The sequence below is a fragment of the Chelonia mydas genome, chromosome 8 (assembly GCF_015237465.2).
Source record: "Chelonia mydas isolate rCheMyd1 chromosome 8, rCheMyd1.pri.v2, whole genome shotgun sequence".
Taxonomy (NCBI): domain Eukaryota; kingdom Metazoa; phylum Chordata; order Testudines; family Cheloniidae; genus Chelonia; species Chelonia mydas.
The window spans coordinates 22446279-22468579 of record NC_057854.1 but is presented as its reverse complement, the minus strand read 5'-3'; the positions used below and the strand labels follow the sequence as shown (position 1 = coordinate 22468579).

Sequence of the window (22301 nt, the reverse complement as noted above, 5' to 3'; positions counted from 1 at the left end):
GGTTAAGAAGGCTGTCTGATCACTGTATTCACCACTGGTCACAGATTCTTAAAGGGAAAAACCACAGGTACCAAAACCCTCAGACCTGCTGGGTTAGCACCGTTGATACATGGGGTCCTGTAGACCAGGGCCTCATCTAAGAGTGGGAGAATAATGGGATTCCCCCCAGGGGAAGGTAAATGGACGAGGCCTGACGCTCATGGAGGTGCACTCAGAGAGACCTGACAGAGGACAGAGATGCAACTAGTGCTATAGTTTTGACAGCTTTGCCCTGAAGGATATAAAGGCAACAGAACATATAGAATATTAGTTCATAAAAGTTGGGGATGGAAATCATCTATTATATCATCTAATACCTCTTCTGGCATGGGAGGGCTAAGGATTTTTTTTTTTTTTTTTTTTAAAGAAAAGGAGTACTTGTGGCACCTTAGAGACTAACAAATTTATTAGAGCATAAGCTTTCGTGAGCTACAGCTCACTCGTCGGATGCATACAGTGGAAAATATAGTGGGGAGATTTTATATACACAGAGAACATGAAACAATGGGTGTTACCATACAGACTGTAACAAGAGTGATCAGAAAAGGTGAGCTATTACCAGCAGGAGAGCGGGGGTGGGGGAAATCTTTTGTAGTGATAATCAAGATGGGCCATTTCCAGCAGTTGACAAGGACAGTAGGAGGGAAAATAAACAAGGGGAAATAGTTTTACTTTGTGTAATGACACATCCACTCCCAGTCTTTATTCAAGCCTAAGTTAATTGTATCCAGTTTGCAAATTAATTCCAATTCAGCAGTCTCTCCTTGGAGTCTGTTTTTGAAGGTTTTTTTGTTGAAGAATTGCTACTTTTAGGTCTGTAATCGAATGACCAAAGAGACTGAAGTGTTCTCCGACTGGTTTTTGAATGTTATAATTCTTGACATCTGATTTGTGTCCATTTATTTTTTTACATAGAGATTGTCCAGTTTGGCCAATGTACATGGCAGAGGGGCATTGCTGGCACATGATGGCATATATCACATTGGTAGATGCGCAGGTGAACGAGCCTCTGATAGTGTGGCTGATGTGATTAGGCCCTATGATGGTGTCCCCTGAATAGATATGTGGACACAGTTGGCAATGGGCTTTGTTGCAAGGATAGGTTTCTGGGTTAGTGTTTTTGTTGTGTGATGTGTGGTTACTGGTGAGTGTTTGCTTCAGGTTGGGGGGCTGTCTGTAAGCAAGGACTGACCTGTCTCCCAAGATCTGTGAGAGTGATGGGTCATCCTTCATGATAGGTTGTAGATCCTTGATGATGCCTTGGAGAGGTTTTAGTTGGGGGCTGAAGGTGACGGCTAGTGGCGTTCTGTTATTTTCTTTGTTGGGCCTGTCCTGTAGTAGGTGACTTCTGGGTACTCTTCTGGCTCTGTCAATCTGTTTCTTCACTTCCGCAGATGGGTATTGTAGTTGTAAGAACGCTTGATAGAGATCTTGAGGGTGTTTGTCTCTGTCTGAGGGGTTGGAGCAAATGCGGTTGTATCGTAGAGCTTGGCTGTAGACAATGGATCGTGTGGTGTGGTCTGGATGAAAGCTGGAGGCATGTAGGTAAGTATAGCGGTCAGAAGGTTTCCGATATAGGGTGGTGTTTATGTGACCATCGCTTATTAGCACCGTAGTGTCCAGGAAGTGGATCTCTTGTGTGGACTGGTCCAGGCTGAGGTTGATGGTGGGATGGAAATTGTTGAAATCATGGAGGAATTCCTCAAGGGCTTCTTTTCCATGGGTCCAGATGATGAAGATGTCATCAATATAGCGCACGTAGAGTAGGGGTGTTAGGGGACGAGAGCTGAGGAAGCGTTGTTCTAAGCCAGCCTTAAAAATGTTGGCATACTGTGGGGCCATGCGGGTACCCATAGCAGTGCTGCTGATTTCGAGGTATACATTGAAGGTATACATTTTTGCTATACACAGAGAATTGCAGCATAAGTTCTGTCTGTACAGCTAGATGTTTACTGTCACAAAACATTCAAAACTTGTGTCTTCCTCATAGGTTTCACTGATTCCAGTTTCCTAACGTTGCTGAGGAAGATGCCAGACATTGAACAACTCTATGGTCTTCACCCCAGGTATCTTGAAAGGCGCAGAGTCCGTGGCCATGAAGCATTCAGCATTCCTGGAGTGCTAGAGGCCTTGCAGGCCTGCCCAAATCTGCTGGTAAGTGTGCAGGTTCAAAAGATAAATGCCTTTCATCAGTTGATATTATGATCCTTGATAAGGCTGCAGAGGAAATAGATGGTTGGGATTAATTTAACTCAATTAATGTTGTAACTTCTTGCTTGGATGCAGTACTGTTGTGAATTTAATCTTTGTCTTGCATTGATGGCAGCTGAAGTAAACGTTTACAAAATGTGTTGCTAGTTTACAAATGGGTGCTGTTTTTTTGTAGTCACTTCAATGGGAGTTACAGGTGCTCAGCATTTCTCAAGATCAGGCCATTAGTTACAGCAGTATTGCAGCTAATTAAGTAGTTTCCTGTGACCACTTCTGCTTTTAAGGCAAATGGTTCTGCAAATGTCAAGTGAATTTGTGCATTGCCTCAAGCTCTGAGCATTACCGAGAAGTTTACTTGGTTAAGAGAAATATTATTTCTGCTTAATATGGTAATTGGAGCCTTGCCTTTGCTTATTATTGTACTTTTATCCAGGGTGTTGAGACCTCTCATTTGGAGCTGGTGGAAGCCATTTGGACATACATGCCACAAGTTCATATTTTAGGGAAGTTTCGTAATCGTAATGGTGCTTTTCCAATCCCGCCCGAAAACAAACTGAAAATTCCTATAGGAGCTAAAATTCAGACGTTGCACTTAGTAGGTAAGAGTTTAATGGTGGGTAGTTTCCTTAGATACAAATGAACTTAAAAGATTTGAAATGCTGCATAATCTGGAACCTGTATTTGACTCTAGGACAGCAGAGTTCCAGAACGCAAACTCCGGTGTGACTGTGTTGACAGATGGTGGTGAATTCCCAGTTCAAGAGCCCACAGTTCTTGAAGTGTTCCATTTGCTCTTGGGGCACAATCTGTAGAGATGGGTGTAGGTGCCCCCCATCAAAGTCAAAATCATTTACCCTGAGAGATGTGTTGTTAGACCCTAAAAATCATGGACTGATTAGAGACACTGGATTAATGGTTTATTACAACAATCTATAACCCACTTGCAATCCCTATCCTCCTGCTTTTCCCCCACCCCTCATGACTGGAAGGGTGTTAACAGGCCACGTCACTTGTATGGTCCCTTGAAATATGTGTTAACTACTTATGCTAAACAATCTGTTCCATCTTGAATTTAGCTGTGACCACTCTGAGGGCTTGTCTACACTTACAGTGGCAATGCTACAGCCTTTTAACACATCAGTGAAGATGCTACTTAGGCTGACACTAGGGCTTCTCCTGTTGATGCAGGTCAAGGATCAGCAATCTTTGGCACGCGTCCCAGGGTAAGCCCCCTGGCTGGCCGGGCCAGTTTGTTTACCTGCCGCATCTGCAGGTTCGGCCGATTGCAGCTCCCACTGGCTGCGGTTCGCTGTCCCAGGCCAATGGGGGCTGCTGGAAGCGGCGGCCAACACATCCCTCGGGCCACACCGCTTCCCGCAGCCCCATTGGCCTGGAGCGGCGAACCGCGGCCACCAGGAGCCGCAATCGGCCGAACCTGCAGATGCAGCAGTTAAACAAACTGGCCCGGCCCACCAGGGGCCTTACCCTAGCGGGCCGCGTGCCAAAGGTTGCCAATCCCTGGTGTAGGTAATCCACTTCCCTGAAAGGCAGTAGTTACATCAACCAGAGAAGCCCTCCCATCAACACAGTGCTGTCTACACTGGGAGTTAGGTCGGTATAACTGCGTCGCTCAGGGGGTGGATATTTCGCACCGCTGAGTGACGTAGTTATATCGACATAAGTTGCTTGTGTAGACACAGCCTGAGGAAGTTTCCCAGACCTGAAGAAGAGCTCTGTGTAAGCTCAAAAGCTTGTCTCTCAGCAACAGAAGCTGGTCCAGTAAACCTCAGCCATCTGGTTTCTCTAATTACCCCGAGCCCTGGTCTACTCTATAGAGTTAGGTTGGCGCAAGGCAGCTTGTATTGACCTAACTCTGTAAGTGTTTATACTAAAATTTCGCTCCTGCTGACGTAACTTGCACACTACATCAACTTAATAATTCCACCTCCATGAGAGGTGTAGAGTCAATATTGATGTAGTTAGGTTGACACAATGTCAGTATAGACACTGCATTGCTTACATTGACCGTTACTGGCTTTCAGAAGCTGTCCCATAATGCCCCACACTGCCAGTTCAAAGAGTGCAAGCGCTCCTGGTGAGGACGCGCACAGCCGACACAAGGAGCAAAGTGTAGACACGCACAAGCGATGTAATTACTGCGGCAACTGTATGCCAACCTAACTTAGGTTGACTTAATTTTGTAGTGTAGACGTGCCCAGAGATTCATTCTAGAGTATACGTCTGAAAGTTTGTTTAATGTGGGACCTGATTTGGTTTTTTGTTGTTGTTCCTGTATTTTAGGGGTAAATGTCCCTGAAATTCCTTGTATCCCAATGCTGAGGCATCTTTATTTGAAGTGGGTGAGGCTCACCAAACCACAGCCCTTTAAAGATTTCCTTTGTATCAGCTTACGCACTTTTGTCATGAGGAACTGTGCAGGTAAGGGGTGCATCTATATAGGAAAAAACTAGTACCTGTACTAGTGATATTGTAACTGCATTCGTGCTAGACTACCAAAGGGCACTAGCTCAGAACATGATGGTAAAAATGCCTGAGACCTGTCTACCATAGCACATACACCTGTACAGCTGCACCATTGCTAGCAGTTGCTGTAGTAAGGTTACTAAGTTTTCTAATGCAGATAAGATCTTGGGATTGCTCATCATGTGGTACTCCAGAAGCAATCAAAGGCTTTATTTCACGTTTGATACTGAGGAAAAAATTCTCCTATGCTGTATTGAGTTGTTACATTAATAGAACACCTCTAGTTCTTAGTTCTGATAACTTGCTGAACTGAACGGGTGCAAATAGGCGTATCTGATGGCTGCGTTATTTGAATGATGTATTAAATAAGCAACCTTCTGTGTATATGTTCCCTATCAGAAGATTTCTTTTCTCTGCAGGACCCACAAATTCTTTGAAATATGTCCCCTTAGTGACGGGTTTGGCTTCTGCCCGAAACCTGGAGCATTTAGAACTCGTTCGAGTTCCTTTTCTTGGAGGACTTATCCAGCATGTTGTAGAAGATAGCTGGAGATCAGGTATACAACTTCCTACTGCCCTGAAGAATAGAACAAAATTACCTCGGGCATCTCATGGGTACCGATCTTATTCTACAGTTTGTTCTTTAATTAGTATGCTTTTAGCCATGTTGAAAGGGTGTTAATAATGGGACTTTTATTTTATTTTTGGGTATTGTTTTAATCTTCTGTGTATAACTATATGCTTTAGTGACACATTTTTGTATACTAATACTGAAAACAAATAAAAGCTAAGTTAAATTGAAGTTCTATATTTCTATAACAATGGAAACTATTAAAGAATTGCTGCCTTTTGACATTCCAACCAAATGTCAATCTTTACTGTCATTTCACTTTCTAGAGGGTGGAACTGGCAGGAATAATTTGAAGGAAGGTCACTTTTAATTTAAAAAAAATAGCTTCTTGGGAAACTTCTGTTGTGGTAGTCAGGGCTACCTCCTACCAGTAGGTGTCAACATAAGGAAGCTTATATTAATTTTCTTTAAAACGGCATGTATTCTTGTTATTAGTTGCAATTCTGCATTCGTAAAATAACACCAGGAAAGTGAGTAATGTTTTAATGCCACAACCCATTGACTAAAGTGAAATTTTGCTTTTCTTTCCCGTTATCAGGTGGTTTTAGGAATTTGCACACTATAGTTTTGGGAGCTTGCAAGAATGCTCTTGAAGTGGATCTTGGCTACCTCATCATAACTGCTGCACGAAGGTACTTGCCTTCCCCAGCCATTGTCTTTCCTTTCTGGTTTCTCTCTCTTCAAATCACAGTTGTTTAGGTAATTTAATAAATTCCCAGTGTTTGAAGAACAAGAAGTTTTAAATGTTCAAGAGAAAAACAATGTGAACTTTTACAATCTATAACAAGAATATCAAATGGCTGGAGGAAAGGACTGGGAATTACCATGCCTGGGTTCTGTTGTTAGGTCTGTCACTGACTTGTTCTGTGGTCTGAGCCAAGTTACTGCACTTTGTCATCTGTAAAATGAGTATACTAGTATTTTTCTCGCAGGTGTGTATGAGGCTTAATTAGTATTTATAAATTGCGTGGAGTTCCTCATTGCTGTATAACTGCAAAATACTGTCACTGAAGGATGCAGGTATCCACTGGATTTCACCATTGTCAAATAAGTGTTTTCATTTTACTGCCTAGAGTGGAACAGAGGCATTCACTCGGATGTTTTCTGCACTAAACAGTGCTTTGTTGCATCTCACCTTGAATGTGAACTTTACTTGATTGCTTTTAGGTTGCATGAAGTGCGAATTCAACCTTCCCTGACCAAAGATGGTGTCTTTTCTGCACTGAAGATGGCAGAACTGGAGTTCCCACAGTTTGAAACCCTTCATCTGGGATATGTTGATGAGTTTTTGCTACAATGTATGCACATTTTTGAAAAAAATTCTTAAATTACCTGGTGAGGGTTAGGATAGTGCAAATTGATAGTTTTGGTGTATTTTTCTAAGACTTGCTTTTAAAAGAATATAAATAATTATTGCTCTTGAATCTGGTGACGTTTAGTCAAGTATGATTTTTCTGTACCCCCTGAAACTTCCATTGTAACTGGGACAGAGACTTTGCTTTGTCTAATGAAAATAATACTCTGGTCTTTGTGTCAAATGGGATTACAGTATGGGACTCAGAAAAAGCTTATTGAAAGGCTGCAACTTCTGAAGCGGCAGATTGCTGAAATCTTCTATTGTCTTTCTTTAGGCAAAATGACTAATGGGGACTTGGTAAAATATGGCTTGGCTGATGTCGTTGAAAATCCAGGAATCATCACAGACATTGGAATGAAAGCTGTAAATGAAGTATTCTCTTGCATCAAGTATCTGGTCGTGTACAACTGCCCACATCTGCACAACCCAAACAATTGGATCACAGGTATTGAATGCTTTTGGAATGCTGGAGATACAATGTGAATGCCTCACATCAGGATGAAGATTTCTACTTAAACTCCTTTCAGTAAATGAACATCATAATCCTGCAATTTAAGGAAACATCTGAGACCAAGAAATGGTCTACTTTTTTTTTTTTTTTTTTTTTTTTAAAGATTTGGTAGTTGAGGGCATGCCTTCTGTGTGTGTGTATGCGTGTGTGTGTGTATATATATAATATATATACACACAAGCAGAATATTGTTAATTTGCACTGTAGATTGGGGTAGTAGTTAGGAATTATTGATGTTTGCAAATTAGTAAGTGAGAAATATAGTGGAATAGTGCATCATATAAAATTATGATGTACCCATTTAATAAGGTTTGTCCAAGTTAAAAGTTTTCATGATAATTCATTGTGCTTGAATTCTGACTTTGTAGGACCAGGTTTGATGATGAGAGTGTATTTTCGTGTCTATTGCTGATTCTACTCTGGTCCCCTTTCCTGAGAGTTGATAAGAGTGCAAATTAGTGCTAATTACGATAGTGATTCCTGTGATGCGAATGCTTGTCTGTTATGAGCTAGACTGAGACTACAAATGCTTTTCATACAGGTTATGAACAGCAGGATGGATTTAAATCACTAGTCAGGAAGGCTCCATTTAATCATGGATTTATACATAAAAGTGCATTCTTGTTGGTTGTTATAACCTTAATACATATTCCTCACAATTCAGAGATAGATGTAGGTTTCATTTTTAGAAGGTACACACTATACATTTTTAAGTGATTTATTTTGAAAACTTTTCAGATTAGTTTTACAGCTATATCAGAAAATGAATGATTGATTGGTTGTTTCATTTGCCAAAGGTAATTGAAGCAGATAGTTTACCTCCCAATGACTTCATAAATATCTCCAATTCAAAAGGTTAATCATTAATATTTGGAGGATTTTCTTGCCATGCAGTATTAGGAGGAGAACATCACCACACAGACATTTAAATTGTTTTATTTAACTAAAACAACAACGTTATGTAGTCTGGATTTTTTCTTCAACAGCAGACACATAATATTTTAACAAAACAAGCATATGAATTTTTGAATTTAGTTAAACATTCACATTTTTTAAAATCATGTTTGTTTTTGTTAAAATTGTTTTTAACTAAAATAGTTAAATGAAATATTAAAAAAAAATTAAATCGACTATGTCAGCCAGGTCAACATGAGAAACTTAAAATATTGGCTTCTGCAGCTAACTCAGTCGTTTTCACCTTCATCTTCCTGTTTGTTCATAATCTGGAAAAGAAAAACAAGGTTTCCTGCTTTTTCAGGTCCCAAACGATTTCTCAATTTGGAATGAATTAGTCCAAAGGAAGAAAATATTGTTTCTACACCGGCAGAAGAAGCTACTGCTGTTAAAAGTGAGATTATCACTTCAACAGTCTCTGAATCCAAGTGCTTAAGTGACTTCCACCAGTTCACTGGTGTGACTTTCTTTAAAACATCATCAGCAAACATGTATTTCTTGAATGGTTCACCCTTAGCTCTGAAGTTTATTATAGCTGGCATTATGGAGGGATGATTGCTGGATGTCCATGTCATAGCCATCTCCTCTTCTTCAGCAGTTAAGGTTCCACCTTCGTACCGAGTATTGAGAATATTTGCAAGAAAATGAGCTGGAGATAGTGCTTATCCCATTTGTTTTTTTAATGCTTGTAACTTAACTCTGTCATTGCATATTTCTCTTTTTAACATCTCACTCAGCTTCTTCCAAATTTCAACAGCATCTGCAATAAAACAGCTATTTCCCTGTGTTTTGTTCAAGGCTACAGAAATAGGCTTCCGGGTACTCAGCATGTGTTCACCATTTCTCTTAAGCCCAATGTTGAGAACTTTGGCTGTGACAGGGCCATCTATTTTTTCATGATTTTGTTCACAAACTGTCATCAGATTCAGCCAGTTCTTGATATAGTGCTCAAAACAGTCCACTGCTGAGTTCCATCGCACGTCTTGTGGGAGAGTTAGCTTGGTTCCTCCCACTTTTTTCAGAGCAGCTGCGGCAAAGTGGTTGTTACGGAAGTATTTTGCAATTTCAATAACATTAGCCTTTATTTCTGGAACACCGAAGTCTTTGGCTAGGATGTGCATCAAATGAGCACTGCAATGTTATGAGCTTGGGACTCTCTTCACACTCTCCTAAATTTCTTCTCATCTTGGATACATTTGCAGCACTGTCTGTGACCAAGCTGCATACTAGACATTTGAATTTTTTTTCAGTTTGTTATAGCTTTTACTACTACTTCTTGTAAGTATTCTGCTGTGTGTGCATTTCCTGAAGTATCAATTGTTTCTGTACCTGTTGTCACACAAGCACATACAACAGGATCATTGTGGACATTGCTCCACCCATCAAGACTCAGGCTAACAATTGTACCCTCTAGACCTTTTGCACACTGCTCAGTTTCTCTTTCATACACTTTATCCAGCAATTTGCTTGCGACATCTGCTCTGTTGGGTGGACTGTATCCTGGTCTTAATGACTGAACCATATTAATGAAGTGTGGGTTCTCAATCATACGGAAAGGAGAGTTTGTTGCATAAACAAATGGGGCAATTTTTTCATCTATTATCTCTTTTTGTAATCTGCTGGTTCTTATCACAAACTTATCTATGGTTGTTTCTGGATGATGGAGATTTTTTTTTTCTTTTTGCTACAGGTGATATACTGTGGCTATGTGACAGAAACACTATCATTGGCAGATAACTCTGAAACTATAGAAAATGATGGTGATCTTGAAGGTGGATAGTCGTCAGAATCCTGTATGTTGAGGATGGATTCTCCTAAACAAAATAAGTCAATGCCGTTATTTAATTATTATTACCATACTGCTCATTTAGTATTACTCATTGCATTCATTGACACTCAGTACTACTTTAAAGGTGAAATTGTAAAAGGAAGATCAGCCTATTTCAGCTATTTATTTTGTATCACAACTGCATCTAAAATGATAGTACCATAGAGTAACAACTATATTTTTTGCTCAAACATGAGAATTCAAGAATAGTCCAGAAGGAAGACAGGCAGTCCTTAAGAAAGAAGTATGAAATAAAAAAGTTTACCAACCTGAAAATCCTGCATGTTCAGACATGTTCCTTTCATCATCTTCAACGCAGCTTCCTCCTGAGAAGGAACACTTCTCATGATATTGTTTCATTTGGGAAACCAGGCCTTTCATTTCTTTGTTGCACTGTTTGCATTTTGCACGCATGCCTGTCTTACCCACAGGTAGAGGAACTTCATTAAAATATTCCCAAACTGGGTCTTTTACAGCCTGCTGCCATTATAGGTTTTCCCTTCTAGTGAGAGAATGGTATGGTAGATCTCAAATCAATGAAGGCTACACTCAGAAAGACCTCAAGACTTCTGGAATATGCTGCTCAAACAGTTTGATTTTTGTTTCTACTGCCTGTCCCTCCCTTCTCACATTTATTTCCAGACTTCTTCTCCTTGTCCAGATCTATTCTGTCCCCAACAATCTTCTGTTCATTGAACTTTTTGAAACTTTGCACTTTTAGAGAGCGGTAAAGGATTGACTCTGTGTACACAAATTTGCAGAGGGAAAATAGGGTTGAGGTCTGTTACTTCTCACCTCTATATATTATTTATTTTATATATTTATTTAAAAAACATTTTTTGCTGTTAACAAGCATGTTATCTCTGGAGAGACAAATCCACAGTTTGAGAACTGCAAAACTAAGCATCTCTGATGGTATCTTCTAGACTGAGCACTGAGTCCCATTGGGTAGATAGAAAGATTAACCTAAATAATTTATACCAGGGATCAGGAACCTTTGGCACGCAGCTTGTCAGGGAAAGCCACTGGCGGGCCAGGCCAGTTTGTTTACCTGCAGCATCCGCAGGTTTGGCCAGTTGCAGCTCCCACCAGCCAATGTGGGCTGCGGGAAGCAGCATGGGCCGAGGGATGTGCTGGCTGCCGCTTCCCATTGATCTATACAGAAGCCCCTGGAACTCCATAAGATTGGGTCCCTAATCCATGAACTATTAGAACTCATTTACAAAACTTTTCTTAAACATTACATGAATATATTGTCTCATACTATAGAATTAGGTATCTTATTAAAACTATCTTTTTTTTCCTCAAAAAGCATTTTATCAAAAAAATCTGATTTTTTTTTTTGATTTTTGATTTTTTTTTAAATCATTGATTTTTATCCACCCTGGTGAACAGTTGTTATAGATGTGGACTGTATTCAGACTGGTTACAGAATGAAGAAAGTAACAGTTAGCAGACACAATAGAATTACTCCTTTCCCCAGTCGTCGTCATTTTAAAACACGGGTAGGGCAAAGACAGAGAGAGAGCCCTAATAATGATGGAAGGTTTTCCATAATTCTGCTAACTATTCAGTCCCACGATAAACAAATGTGGAGATGCAGAAATTTGGAACCCCGATGCTGATAAACTGTCATAGTGGTGGTAATGGAAGGCTAACCGTCTCAAATCTGCAAAAGTTCTAATAGGAGATAAAAGAGGAGCATATATCTCTCTCCTTCCACAGACCATTCAAGATGGACCCGGCTAGTTGACCTCACCCTGGTGCGATGCCATGCAATAAAGCTAGATTCTTTTAGTCAGTTCATTGAATTACTGCCAAGTTTGGAGTTTATCTCTCTGGACCAGATGTTCCGGGAACCTCCTAAGGTAAGTTTTTCTGTGTGTAGTTTGAGGTTTGGTTGTTTTTTTTTTTTTTTTTTTTAATTGTTGCTAGGGCATCTGAAATATACCAGAGTTCTGTTAAGGTACATGCTTTTTATAGTTATAATTAATTAAATATTTCTGTGTGTGACTTAGGAATACAATGATTGCTATGAAAGATGTTTCTCTAAAAGATATGCTCTGAAGTTCTATGGCCTATGTTATTCAGGTCAAACTAGAGTATCACAGTTTTCCCTGCTGGCTTTATGATCTATGACTCTGTGATATGCAATGAAGAACAATTGTATCTATTTGCAGACAGCAGTAGTGGTGGAATGTGGTACTGATTAAATATTTTGTTGTCCTCAGAAATAAAGGTTTAGATGTACTGTCCATATTTTTACTAGGGTTTTCATTGCTATTTTGGTTTTGCTTTTTTTTTTTTTTTTTTTTTTTTTGCATGAGACTTATTTTTGTATTGAGAGAATTACACATTGTTCTAAGTATTCTTATGATCTTGCAGCATGGTAAAATTGTGGTACTATTTCTTCATGAATGTGAATACTTTCATATATGGATTCTCTGATTTTTGTCTCCCCTCCTCATTCCCCCCACCACAAACTGTTAAATATCTTCTTATAACAATGTTCACAACTGTGGCAATGTACTAAATACTTCTTAATGAGATGATTATTCCAGAAACCTTTATCACATATGTTTTTGTTTTTTATTAGAAAATCAAGAATAGTATCATTTTAATATCTGTCCTCTGTCTAGGGCCTATCCTGCTCTGGAAAGGAAATACAAACTCTTCTACTAGATTTTCTTTAATTTCTAGCTTCTCTGATCCTATGACCTATGCATTACAACTTTTTACCATAAGAGTGTACTATTGCACTTTACATTTGTAATGCCAGTTTGAAAGAGGAAAGGGAAAGGTGTAAATTTGACAACCAAATACGCAATCTGTACAATGTAAGTACAGCAAGTTTTGTGGGCAGATCCTTCCCCATATCTACACATATACTACCCAATGACAAATATAACAGTATCAATACAATGGTTTTGTATCGATGTTATGATACATTGTGGCAATTTGACATCAGTAATTTAGAATTTTTTTGTGTTTTTGTTTATTTCAGGGCTGTGCTCGTGTGGGCCTGAGTGCTGGCACAGGGATTGGTGTTTCATCTGCCCTAGTCAGTAATCAGAACTCCAACAATGATAACGACAACAACAACAACCACCAGAACAACAACAACCCCAACATCCATCACAACAACCATCAACACCCAAATGACCAGAACGAGGAGAACGAGCTGCGGCAAGATGGGCAGGTGGAAGAGCAGCAGATTGCAGCCGAGGGTAACCACTGATCTTTTGTGAGCCTCTGAAAGAAATGGTCTTATTTTGCATTGCCATTTGCACAGGACTGTAGGCAAAAAGTGAATGTGTATTGTATTTGAGCTCACTTGGTCAGGGTTAGGATTGCATCACATTACTTTGTAGCATACCATCCAGTGAAATGATACAGATGTTCTGGGGAAAGCAGCATAAAGACCTCAACCAGATGAACTTGTCATGGTAATGCAAGGAACCTTTTCAGGAAGAAAAATGGAGAATCCTGAAGGAGCCACTTCCTTCAGCAAAACCAAGAGTATAGAATTGGACCCGAATGCCCTGGAAGTTACAGAACCAATAATCTCTGAGAGGCTTCAGCATGACTCAATGAGGAAATAAGGCAGCTACTGTTAGTGATATTACAGCACTACAGTGCCTCTCTGTGACTTCAGTGTGATTATCACTGGAAATACTTCTACATATATTGAGCTATGTGCTTTGGCTTCTTTTTCTTGATGGTTGATTTTGATTGTCTCGATCTTTTCAGCACTGAATGATATGGAGGAAGTGGCACAGGATGATGGAGTGGCTGCGGGGGACAATCAGAATGAGGCCTCTGCTCATAATCCAGCAGTTATTCCTATGGATGTTGATGAGGAGCAAGCAGGTAATTCTGATCCTGGAAAGAAAGTAATTACTTCAAGATCCTTCGAGTTGCAAGATTCATTAGTTCAGTGTGACTCTATTCTGACTTGACTTTTCTTCAGCTAGGACATGTGAGACATTTGAATTAATAGCTCTGGTATGGTGGGATACTGCAAAGAAACTTGTTGTGATTTAAAGTCTGTTCTACAGTCCCCACTTTTCTGCAGTTGATTTTGGTGCGGGATTATGCTGCTAAGGCCTAATTTTCATACTGCAGTGTAATGAGAGGGTCAGAAGGTATGAATATTCTTAGCTTGCTTTGCCTTGTTCCAGCCCTTGCATTTATGGTCTCCCTCCTCCCACTGCAGTTTATGGACTCCTCCCCTTTGGTTGTGTTGTAGCCAGAGCATCTTGTATAAGCACTAATTTAAGTTGCATTAATGAGTCGCATCAGACAGTCTCAGTTACTGATGCCAGCCATTTGCTTTACAGCACACTGCACTGTAGATATGTCAACAGCTTAAAACAAAACCATGGTGTCTGTTCACTGGAGTGTTTTTCCAAAAAGCCCCAGGAAATTTACTTTCATGCTGATGTTCATTTCTCAAATTATTAACAGGTACCATATACTGTGCCAGTTTGGTACTGTCAGCAGCACTCTGTCCCAACAGCCAGAAGCATGAGAGTTGAGCCCCACAAGAGAACATAGGTTTGCACTGAGTGCAGACGCTCTGGGATGTTACTGGGAGGAAGACTGCTGCACCACTAGGGGTCTTTTCTGCCATCTTTGAGGGTTGCCTGGGTGGAAGTTTGACATCCCTGGATGCTTTTTCAAAAGGATTTGAGGATAATCCCAAAGTCCTGGCTAACATTTGCGCTCCCAGTAACACAGATTCTAAGGGATGAGCACAAAATGCCTTCCAAATGAGCACCTCAGTTACTGCATTGTCAGTTTTTCACTGTTGTAGAAGATGCTTATGGGATACTTCGAGTGTGAGGCATGTCATAGAAAACCAAATTCTGGCCTATTGTGCCAGCCTTTTTTTTTTTTTTTTAATGTGATAGATTAGAACATCTTTTGATGTTTTAAGTGTGTTTTAATGCTGTATCTTTAAATCACTTTTGCAGCATTTCAGTTTTTATGCAGGACCCACAGAAAAGCATGCAGAGTTGGTTGAACCAAACCCATCTCTTTCTATGGTATTCCCAAACTGTTGGAGAGCTTCACCAGACAGGAACTATTGCATTATAATACCCTACAATCAGTGATTGCCTGGCGTAAATGAACTGTCAGCATTCTTCTCCTTTTTTAGGACCCAGTGGCCTTCAGCCTATCGTAAAAGCTGCACCTATTACTGTCCATGACTCGGACAGCGAGGATGAAGAAGAGAACATGGGGTCCTCAAGAGCCTGCATTACTAACAGCATTGCACAGAGTTACTCTGATGGAGAAGAGAAAGTCAGAGATCCAGTGGAAACCAGAGAGCTGTCAGGTGTGAAAGATTTTGTATGGGTTGGCTTATTAGTAAGGGCTGGATTACACTAGGCAAAGTCTCCTAATTTGGAGACTGAAGCTTAAAAGAGCCCATTTTGCTTCTTTTCCATGCCTCAGGTAATGACTAGTCATACAGATCCATTACAACCTAGAATGAAGCAGTAGGATACATCCCCATAATGCTGCATTCACATGTGTAAAATGGGGACATACAGCATAAATGCCAGAGGCATAGCTGCAGATTTTTGCAGGCACAGGACTGCTCATACATATTTGCAGGTACATTCATTGCATCAGTGGCTTACAGTAGACATCTGTATGTCCAGATTTGCAACTGTGTTGCCCATATGAACTCTTTCAAAGTGCCTACAGTCACAGGTTGAAAAGCTATCAGGCAAATGCTTAGGGGAGGGGTAGGAAATGCCACTGCCATCTAATGGATAATGTAGGCTTCCTGGGAATGTCCCAGAGAAAGTAGTCCACACCCAGACCTTAAAGAGAATGTTATAGCTTAGGAATGAAGTGAATCCTCCCTTTTTTCAGCTCTCAGGCTCCTCTGCTTTGGAACAAGGCTCATTATTGTTACTGTCATTGTTTGTATTACAGTAACACCCACAGGCTCAAATAAAGGTTGAGGCCCAGTTGTACAAGTAGAAAAACACAGCAAGAGACTATCCCTTCCCTGAAGACCTTATAGTCTAAATAGGCAAGACAGACAATGGATAGAAAGGGAAACTAAGGCAAAGAGAGGTAAAGTAATTTGACAAAAGTCACAAGGTGGCTCTGTGGCAGAGATGGGAATAAAACCCAAGTTCTTTATCCTCAGTCTGTGATACCTCTCCAGAAACACAGATGACTTTAATAACATTTCTGAAGTCTTCATCTGCTCACTCTGAGTAGGACACTGGTTCACATGTGTACGCAAAAGGTGGAAGTAAACGTTGAATTACATTCTGTACACAGGATGGCAGATAATTGACATGAAGTATATATGGCCTGGTTCTTGTAGCCTAGAAAGGGTTTAGCTAACTTAACAGTATAATAATAATCCTGAGTGGTGTGTTGGCTTAATGTACTCTACTAGCCTTCCATTTCTGCAGATCTGAACGCACATCAGCCTTAGTTCAGAATGAGAATGAATTTGGTGGCTTCACACTAGTAGCTGGTGTGTATCTGCATCTCAAAACCGTTAGTGATTTAGTACTTTTTGACAGGACTAGTAGTTTCAACTCAAAGGAAGTCCCAGGCAAGCTACAGTGTAGCAATGAGGTTGGGGACCCAGATTTGAAATAGCAGGGGATAGCTACATGTCAGAATTAAGATACGTTTGGAGAGCTGTTTGCAGAAGCTTTCCTGGTGATACCAGTGCCATTGGGAGCTATCTGGTCTAGTACACTGAGCAAGGGGCTGGGAGCTAGATGTTTCTGAGTTTTAATGCTGGTTTTGACACGGACTCTGTGTCTATTCCTCTGTAAAATGGGAATAAAACTTATCTACCATACCTCACATGTAGGTGTGTAAATTAATGACTGCACAGTGCTTTGCAAGTATGAAGCACTATCAGTTCTAAATTGTCATTTAATCCCTTATTTTCAAGAGAACTAAGAATTGCTACAAATACATTCCCATATCATGTTCTTGCACATTGGCCTTTTTAACCGGTGAGCTGCTTCCAGAAAGCCCTAGGCACATCCAGCAAATGTGTGCCTGGTACATCAGTTCAGATGAGCAGCTCCAGGATGTTAGAGAGATTCAGTTGCCAATGGGATAAGTGTTAACTTCTCACAACTTCAGAATAAGTCCTAATTCAATATTGGTTCCTCACTGACCTCCCCACAGCCTTTGCAGCTGAACTCCTGGCTGCCTACACTTTTAGGTGGTGTCCTACAGCATACTGTTCTGCATGTTGTCCATATTCAATGTCCATATGTGTTTATTGCCTTGCATTCGCTTGCTTTATTGTTCTTTCATGCTTAATGTTACTGTATCAGCAGTGAGCGGTAAAGGGAAGACTCCACTGCGGAAGAGGTGCAATGCCAACCAAGTGGGCCAGGTCAAGCAATTCCATGCTGAGGAGAGCAGCTGTGAGAAAGGCTGTCAAGTGACCAGTGAGCAGATTAAAGCAGATATGAAAGCAGCCAGCGACATGCCTGACAGGAATAAAATCAAAGATTCTTACCCAGGTTGCACTAATGCCACTGGATCGACAGGGACCTCCAACTCTTGCAGTGCTGCTTCTTCAAGCCCTGATTGTGCAAGGACAGCTAATAGCCACTCTGCTGGCACCAGTCCAACAATTGCAGATGAATCCAGGCAGTGTGTCTGCTCCCCTTGTAAGAGCGAAGGCTCCAATGAGAGAGACAGTGAGGAGGGTGCCATTTGTTCCAGGTGCTCCTGCTATAGGCAGCAGGAGCCACAAAGGAGGATTAGTGGGTGCTCTGATGGGGAGTGCCCATCCACTAGTGGCACCTACACTAGGAATGGGCCAAATAGCACTGGGTCAGAGTTTTCACTTAGGACGCTGCCAAACTGTGGGCCTCCAGGAGAGGCAAACACCGAAAGGACTAATGGGAGTGTCTGTGGGACTGCTGGTGAGCAGGAGAGCACTGGCTCACAGCCAGGGAACTATGAAATGGAGTATAATGAAGATTATCCCCGCCGGCCTCTAACAAGAGCCAGAAGCAAACTGTCCCATGTACCGCTGTTGTCTGAATCAGGTATGGCCTACACTTGTATATTTTACTTCAGAGTTCCTGTTTCATACTAAAGCAGCAACTATCAACTAAAAGAAGCATCCATATTTTAATAACTCAATAATTCTGCATGCTTGTAAATAAACAGTTTTATTGATTGACAGAAGAGCCAGAGAGTTAAAATGACAGATTTATCAGTTTCATAGCTGCTTATGGTCACACATCTTTCTGTAAGCGTGACCATGATCTCCATATTTTCTGATATGTTTTCATGTGTGTCATGCATATGTGGTAAGGTTGGAACAACGATTCATTTACTATTTTGAAAAACACTTACAAATTTTTTGACAAGTCATCTTGGTTTTTCTGTCTTTATAAGCTGTTATTCACTGAAACATAAGAATTGTTCCCCCATTCAAGAATTACTTCTGTGAACGAGGAAGCAGGGATGCTTAACTGTTTTCCAGAGGAAAAAAGTTGATGCAATAATTGTGATAATTGATCAGCCAGTAAGGCAAAATGTAATTATTACCCAACCTTAGCAGTATACAAACCACACCAGCATAATGGATCCCACTTCCAATTGCTGAGGCATGAATAAGAGACTTGAAAAATGCATTTCTCATTAAACAGTTTGCACAATATCCAGAATGCTAAAAGAGCCCATCTAAAGGGATGGAACAAAGACTAAAATTTGGGATGTGGGGAGGGAACTTGCTGGCATCTTCTGTTTCTTACTGTACGTTAGGTAAGGTTTCCTGTCCAAGCTGCTATAGATTCCACTTGTCAGTCCGGGCACACTTTTCAATAATATTTTCCACATACCCAGAATTCCTCTCTGGGAGCATCTAACAAGTAAAATGGGACAGAAAATAATGGTGTTATTTATAGAATCATAGACGTGGAGATGGAAAAGATTTATTCAGTCATCAAATCCATATCTCTGCCAATGCAGGACTGATTTCAGTACATTTTCGAGTGTTTTTTCCAGTCAAGTTCAATGTCCCAAGTGCTGATGAAGCTTAAATCACTTCCCTTAGGAGACTACTCCATAGCTTAATATATCTCAGATTCAAAACAGTATCCTGATATTCATCTTGAATTTTCTGTTTCCTAACTTGCTCCATTATTAATAGTAATGGAATGAAACCGATAAAAGGATATAGTGCATTGTGTGCATGCCAGACAGTTCTTCCTGAAAAGAGTGCTGTTCTCCTGTCTCAATTAAGGAAAGGGTCTGTTTCTTCTGCATGTTAAGTGTCTTCACATTTCATATTTCATGGCATAAGCTGATTGCCTGCAGAAAGTCAGGAATCCCTATCCCCCACCCCGCAAAAAACCCAGTCTCACAAGCGTGTGCACATCTATGCCCTTGTACAGCATTTGCCTGCTCTGAAGCATTCAGTGTTGGCTAACGCTGGAGGCAGGCTCTCGGTCTTGAAGTACCAGTCAAATCTGGTGTGGCCCAGGCCCAAATTCATGCTGTGTATGCCTGGATATATAGAACAGTGAGGCTCCGTCTGTCAAGCCATTATAGCAGCGTTTCCCAAACTGTGTTCCGCGGAACACTGGGTGTTCCGCACGATGTGAATAGGTGTTCCATGAAAGAATCGTAATTTAAAAAAAGGGTCTTTAATTCTATTTAATTTTAAATTTGGCATATTTGAAGCATAGTTTACAACTCTTTTTGAATGACCTATAATTTAACATAAAACTCTTTTTCCAGCATTATTCTTAATATTAAGCGAATTTGTGATAGAAAAACGCAGAAACACCAATCCCATTAAATCCAAATTTGTATTTGTCTATAAAATAGATTTTCCTAGTAAAAATCTAATTTGTTTGTTTGTCTAATATATAAAAACAGAGTTTTTTTTTAAGTAGAACACTGTTTCTAATTTTGACTCTTGCACTTGATTTTTGTACTGCTTTATACGTGCTTTCCAATTAGAAATTGTTAGTTCAAGTTATTTTAAATTTGTATTTTTGCTTTGTTTTATAAAATAAAATATATTTGAGCATAAATAATGCAATTTTTTATTTGAAAACCAAACAACTACAAAATAATATTATAAGTGTTCCGTAATGGTCTAAAAAGTGGCCAAAAAAGTTTGGGAAACGCTGCGTTATAGTCTACTTCCCTCCTCTTCCATCCCCCCATGCTGGAATGTAATATTCATTTACATTCAATGCAAAACTTGAAAACGGTTTGTTACAAAACTAAAGAAATGTTCCTGTAATTGGATTGAATAAATGCATTGAGATTCATGGCTCTCTATTGTTTTGCCTGTGAGTTCCGGAACAAAGTGACGTGGTTTTTGGCTTTTGTAACAAACTTTTATTTATGATAGTGAATCTTCTATAATTGTTTGTCTTGAGTAATTGTTTAACATTATCTCAGACATCTAAGTTTTAACTTTTTCTATTGCTTTATATGGCAAAGAGTGAAATAATCATAAAAATAATTACTAATACCGCAGATAAGTTGGCAAAAGGGGGAAAAATTATTGGCGGGTATGATACTCTAATTACAGTAAAAAGCAAAACTGGTTTTGTCATTTAATAAGCATTTCATTTGAAACTTGTCTTAAGTTTAATTTATAGCTGAAGGCAGCATTTTGGAATTACATCCATGTTAAGCTCTTTGAAGAAGAGATCTTTGCCTGGAGCTGTACTGTGCACAATTCAACATACATTTTGGATGTTTTCTTGTATTACAATAAGTGACTATATCCCTGGTCATATATGCTATATGTACTGTCATGAAATCACACTGGATGATGATACATATGTACAATGAATTGCTTATTCCAATTATAGAATAATTTTTTTTACTGTCAATTTCATCTCCCACAACTGTGGGTCCTCTAGAAGAGGATCCTGAATGCTGCAGGCTCAAAGGGGCTCAGTTAAAGTTTGAGTGGCAATTGTAACTCAAACTCCTTGCCTTTATGAGTTTGTCTCAGCTGTAACATTATCAAACAGTCTTTTGTGTTCACAAAAAGAAAAGGAGTACTGGTGGCACCTTAGAGACTAACCAATTTATTTGAGCATGAGCTTTCGTGAGCTACAGCTCACTTCATCGGATGCATACTGTGGAAATTGCAGAAGACATTATTATATACACAGACACCATGAAACAATACCTCCTCCCACCCCACTCTCCTGCTGGTAATAGCTTATCTAAAGTGATCATCAAGATGGGCCATTTCCAGCACAAATCCAGGTTTTCTCACCCTCCGCCCCCCCACAGACAAACTCACTCTCTTGCTGGTAATAGCCCATCCAAAGTGACCACTCTCTTCACAATGTGTATGATAATCAAGGTGGGCCATTTCCTGCAGAAATCCAGGTTCTCTCACCCCTCACCCCCCTCCAAAAACCACACACACAAACTCTCTCTCCTGCTGGTAATAGCCTATCCAAAGTGACCACTCTCCTTACAACATGCATGAAAATCAAGGTGGGCCATTTCCAGCACAAATACAGGTTTTCTCACCCCCCCACCCCCATACACACACAAACTCACTCTCCTGCTGGTAACAGCCTATCCAAAGTGACCACTCTCCTTACAATGTGCATGAAAATCAAGGTGGGCCATTTCCAGCACAAATCCAGGTTTTCTCACACACACACACCCCCCGCCCCCAAAACACACACACACAAACTCACTCTCCTGTTGGTAATAGCCTATCCAAAGTGACCACTCTCCTTACAACGTGCATGAAAATCAAGGTGGGCCATTTCCAGCACAAATCCAGGTTTTCTCCCCCCCCCCCCCCCCCCCGCCCCCAAACTCACTCTCCTGCTGGCAATAGCTCATCCAAACTGACCACTCTTCCCACAATGTGCATGACAATAAAGGTGGGCCACTTCCAGCATAAATCCAAGTTTAACCAGAAGGCCGGGGGGGGGGGTGGGGGGGGAGTAGGAAAAAACAAGGGGAAATAGGCTACCTTGCATAATGACTTAGCCACTCCCAGTCTCTATTTAAGCCTAAATTAATAGTATCCAATTTGCAAATGAATTCCAATTCAGCAGTTTCTCGCTGGACTCTGGATTTGAAGTTTTTTTGTTGTAAGATAGCGACCTTCATGTCTCTGATTGCGTGACCAGAGAGATTGAAGTGTTCTCCAACTGGCTTATGAATGTTATAATTCTTGACATCTGATTTGTGTCCATTTATTCTTTTACATAGAGACTGTCCAGTTTGACCAATGTACATGGCAGAGGGGCATTGCTGGCACATG

General features: G+C 40.4%; 1 protein-coding gene across 9 annotated transcripts in view; it reads left to right on the top strand.

The window, feature by feature from the left end:
• Positions 1-22301, top strand: part of FBXO38 (F-box protein 38) — a 42867-nt gene that overhangs the window by 7069 nt on the left and 13497 nt on the right. For 5 of the 9 annotated variants that reach the window (XR_005226510.2, XM_007057242.4, XM_027819653.3 and 2 more), the window contains 12 exons: positions 2030-2193; positions 2684-2849; positions 4552-4689; positions 5154-5291; positions 5904-5997; positions 6533-6663; positions 6997-7167; positions 11741-11883; positions 13020-13242; positions 13766-13885; positions 15177-15356; positions 17350-18075. Coding sequence is in view for 8 of the 9 variants with exons in the window: in XM_007057242.4 (XP_007057304.2) it covers positions 2030-2193; positions 2684-2849; positions 4552-4689; positions 5154-5291; positions 5904-5997; positions 6533-6663; positions 6997-7167; positions 11741-11883; positions 13020-13242; positions 13766-13885; positions 15177-15356; positions 17350-18075 (2394 nt within the window). In the remaining variant the exon portion in view is untranslated. The remainder of the gene's footprint in view (positions 1-2029; positions 2194-2683; positions 2850-4551; positions 4690-5153; positions 5292-5903; positions 5998-6532; positions 6664-6996; positions 7168-11740; positions 11884-13019; positions 13243-13765; positions 13886-15176; positions 15357-17349; positions 18076-22301) is intronic. The other 4 variants (XM_043552993.1, XM_037906832.2, XM_043552994.1 and 1 more) reach the window with 1 other exon arrangement.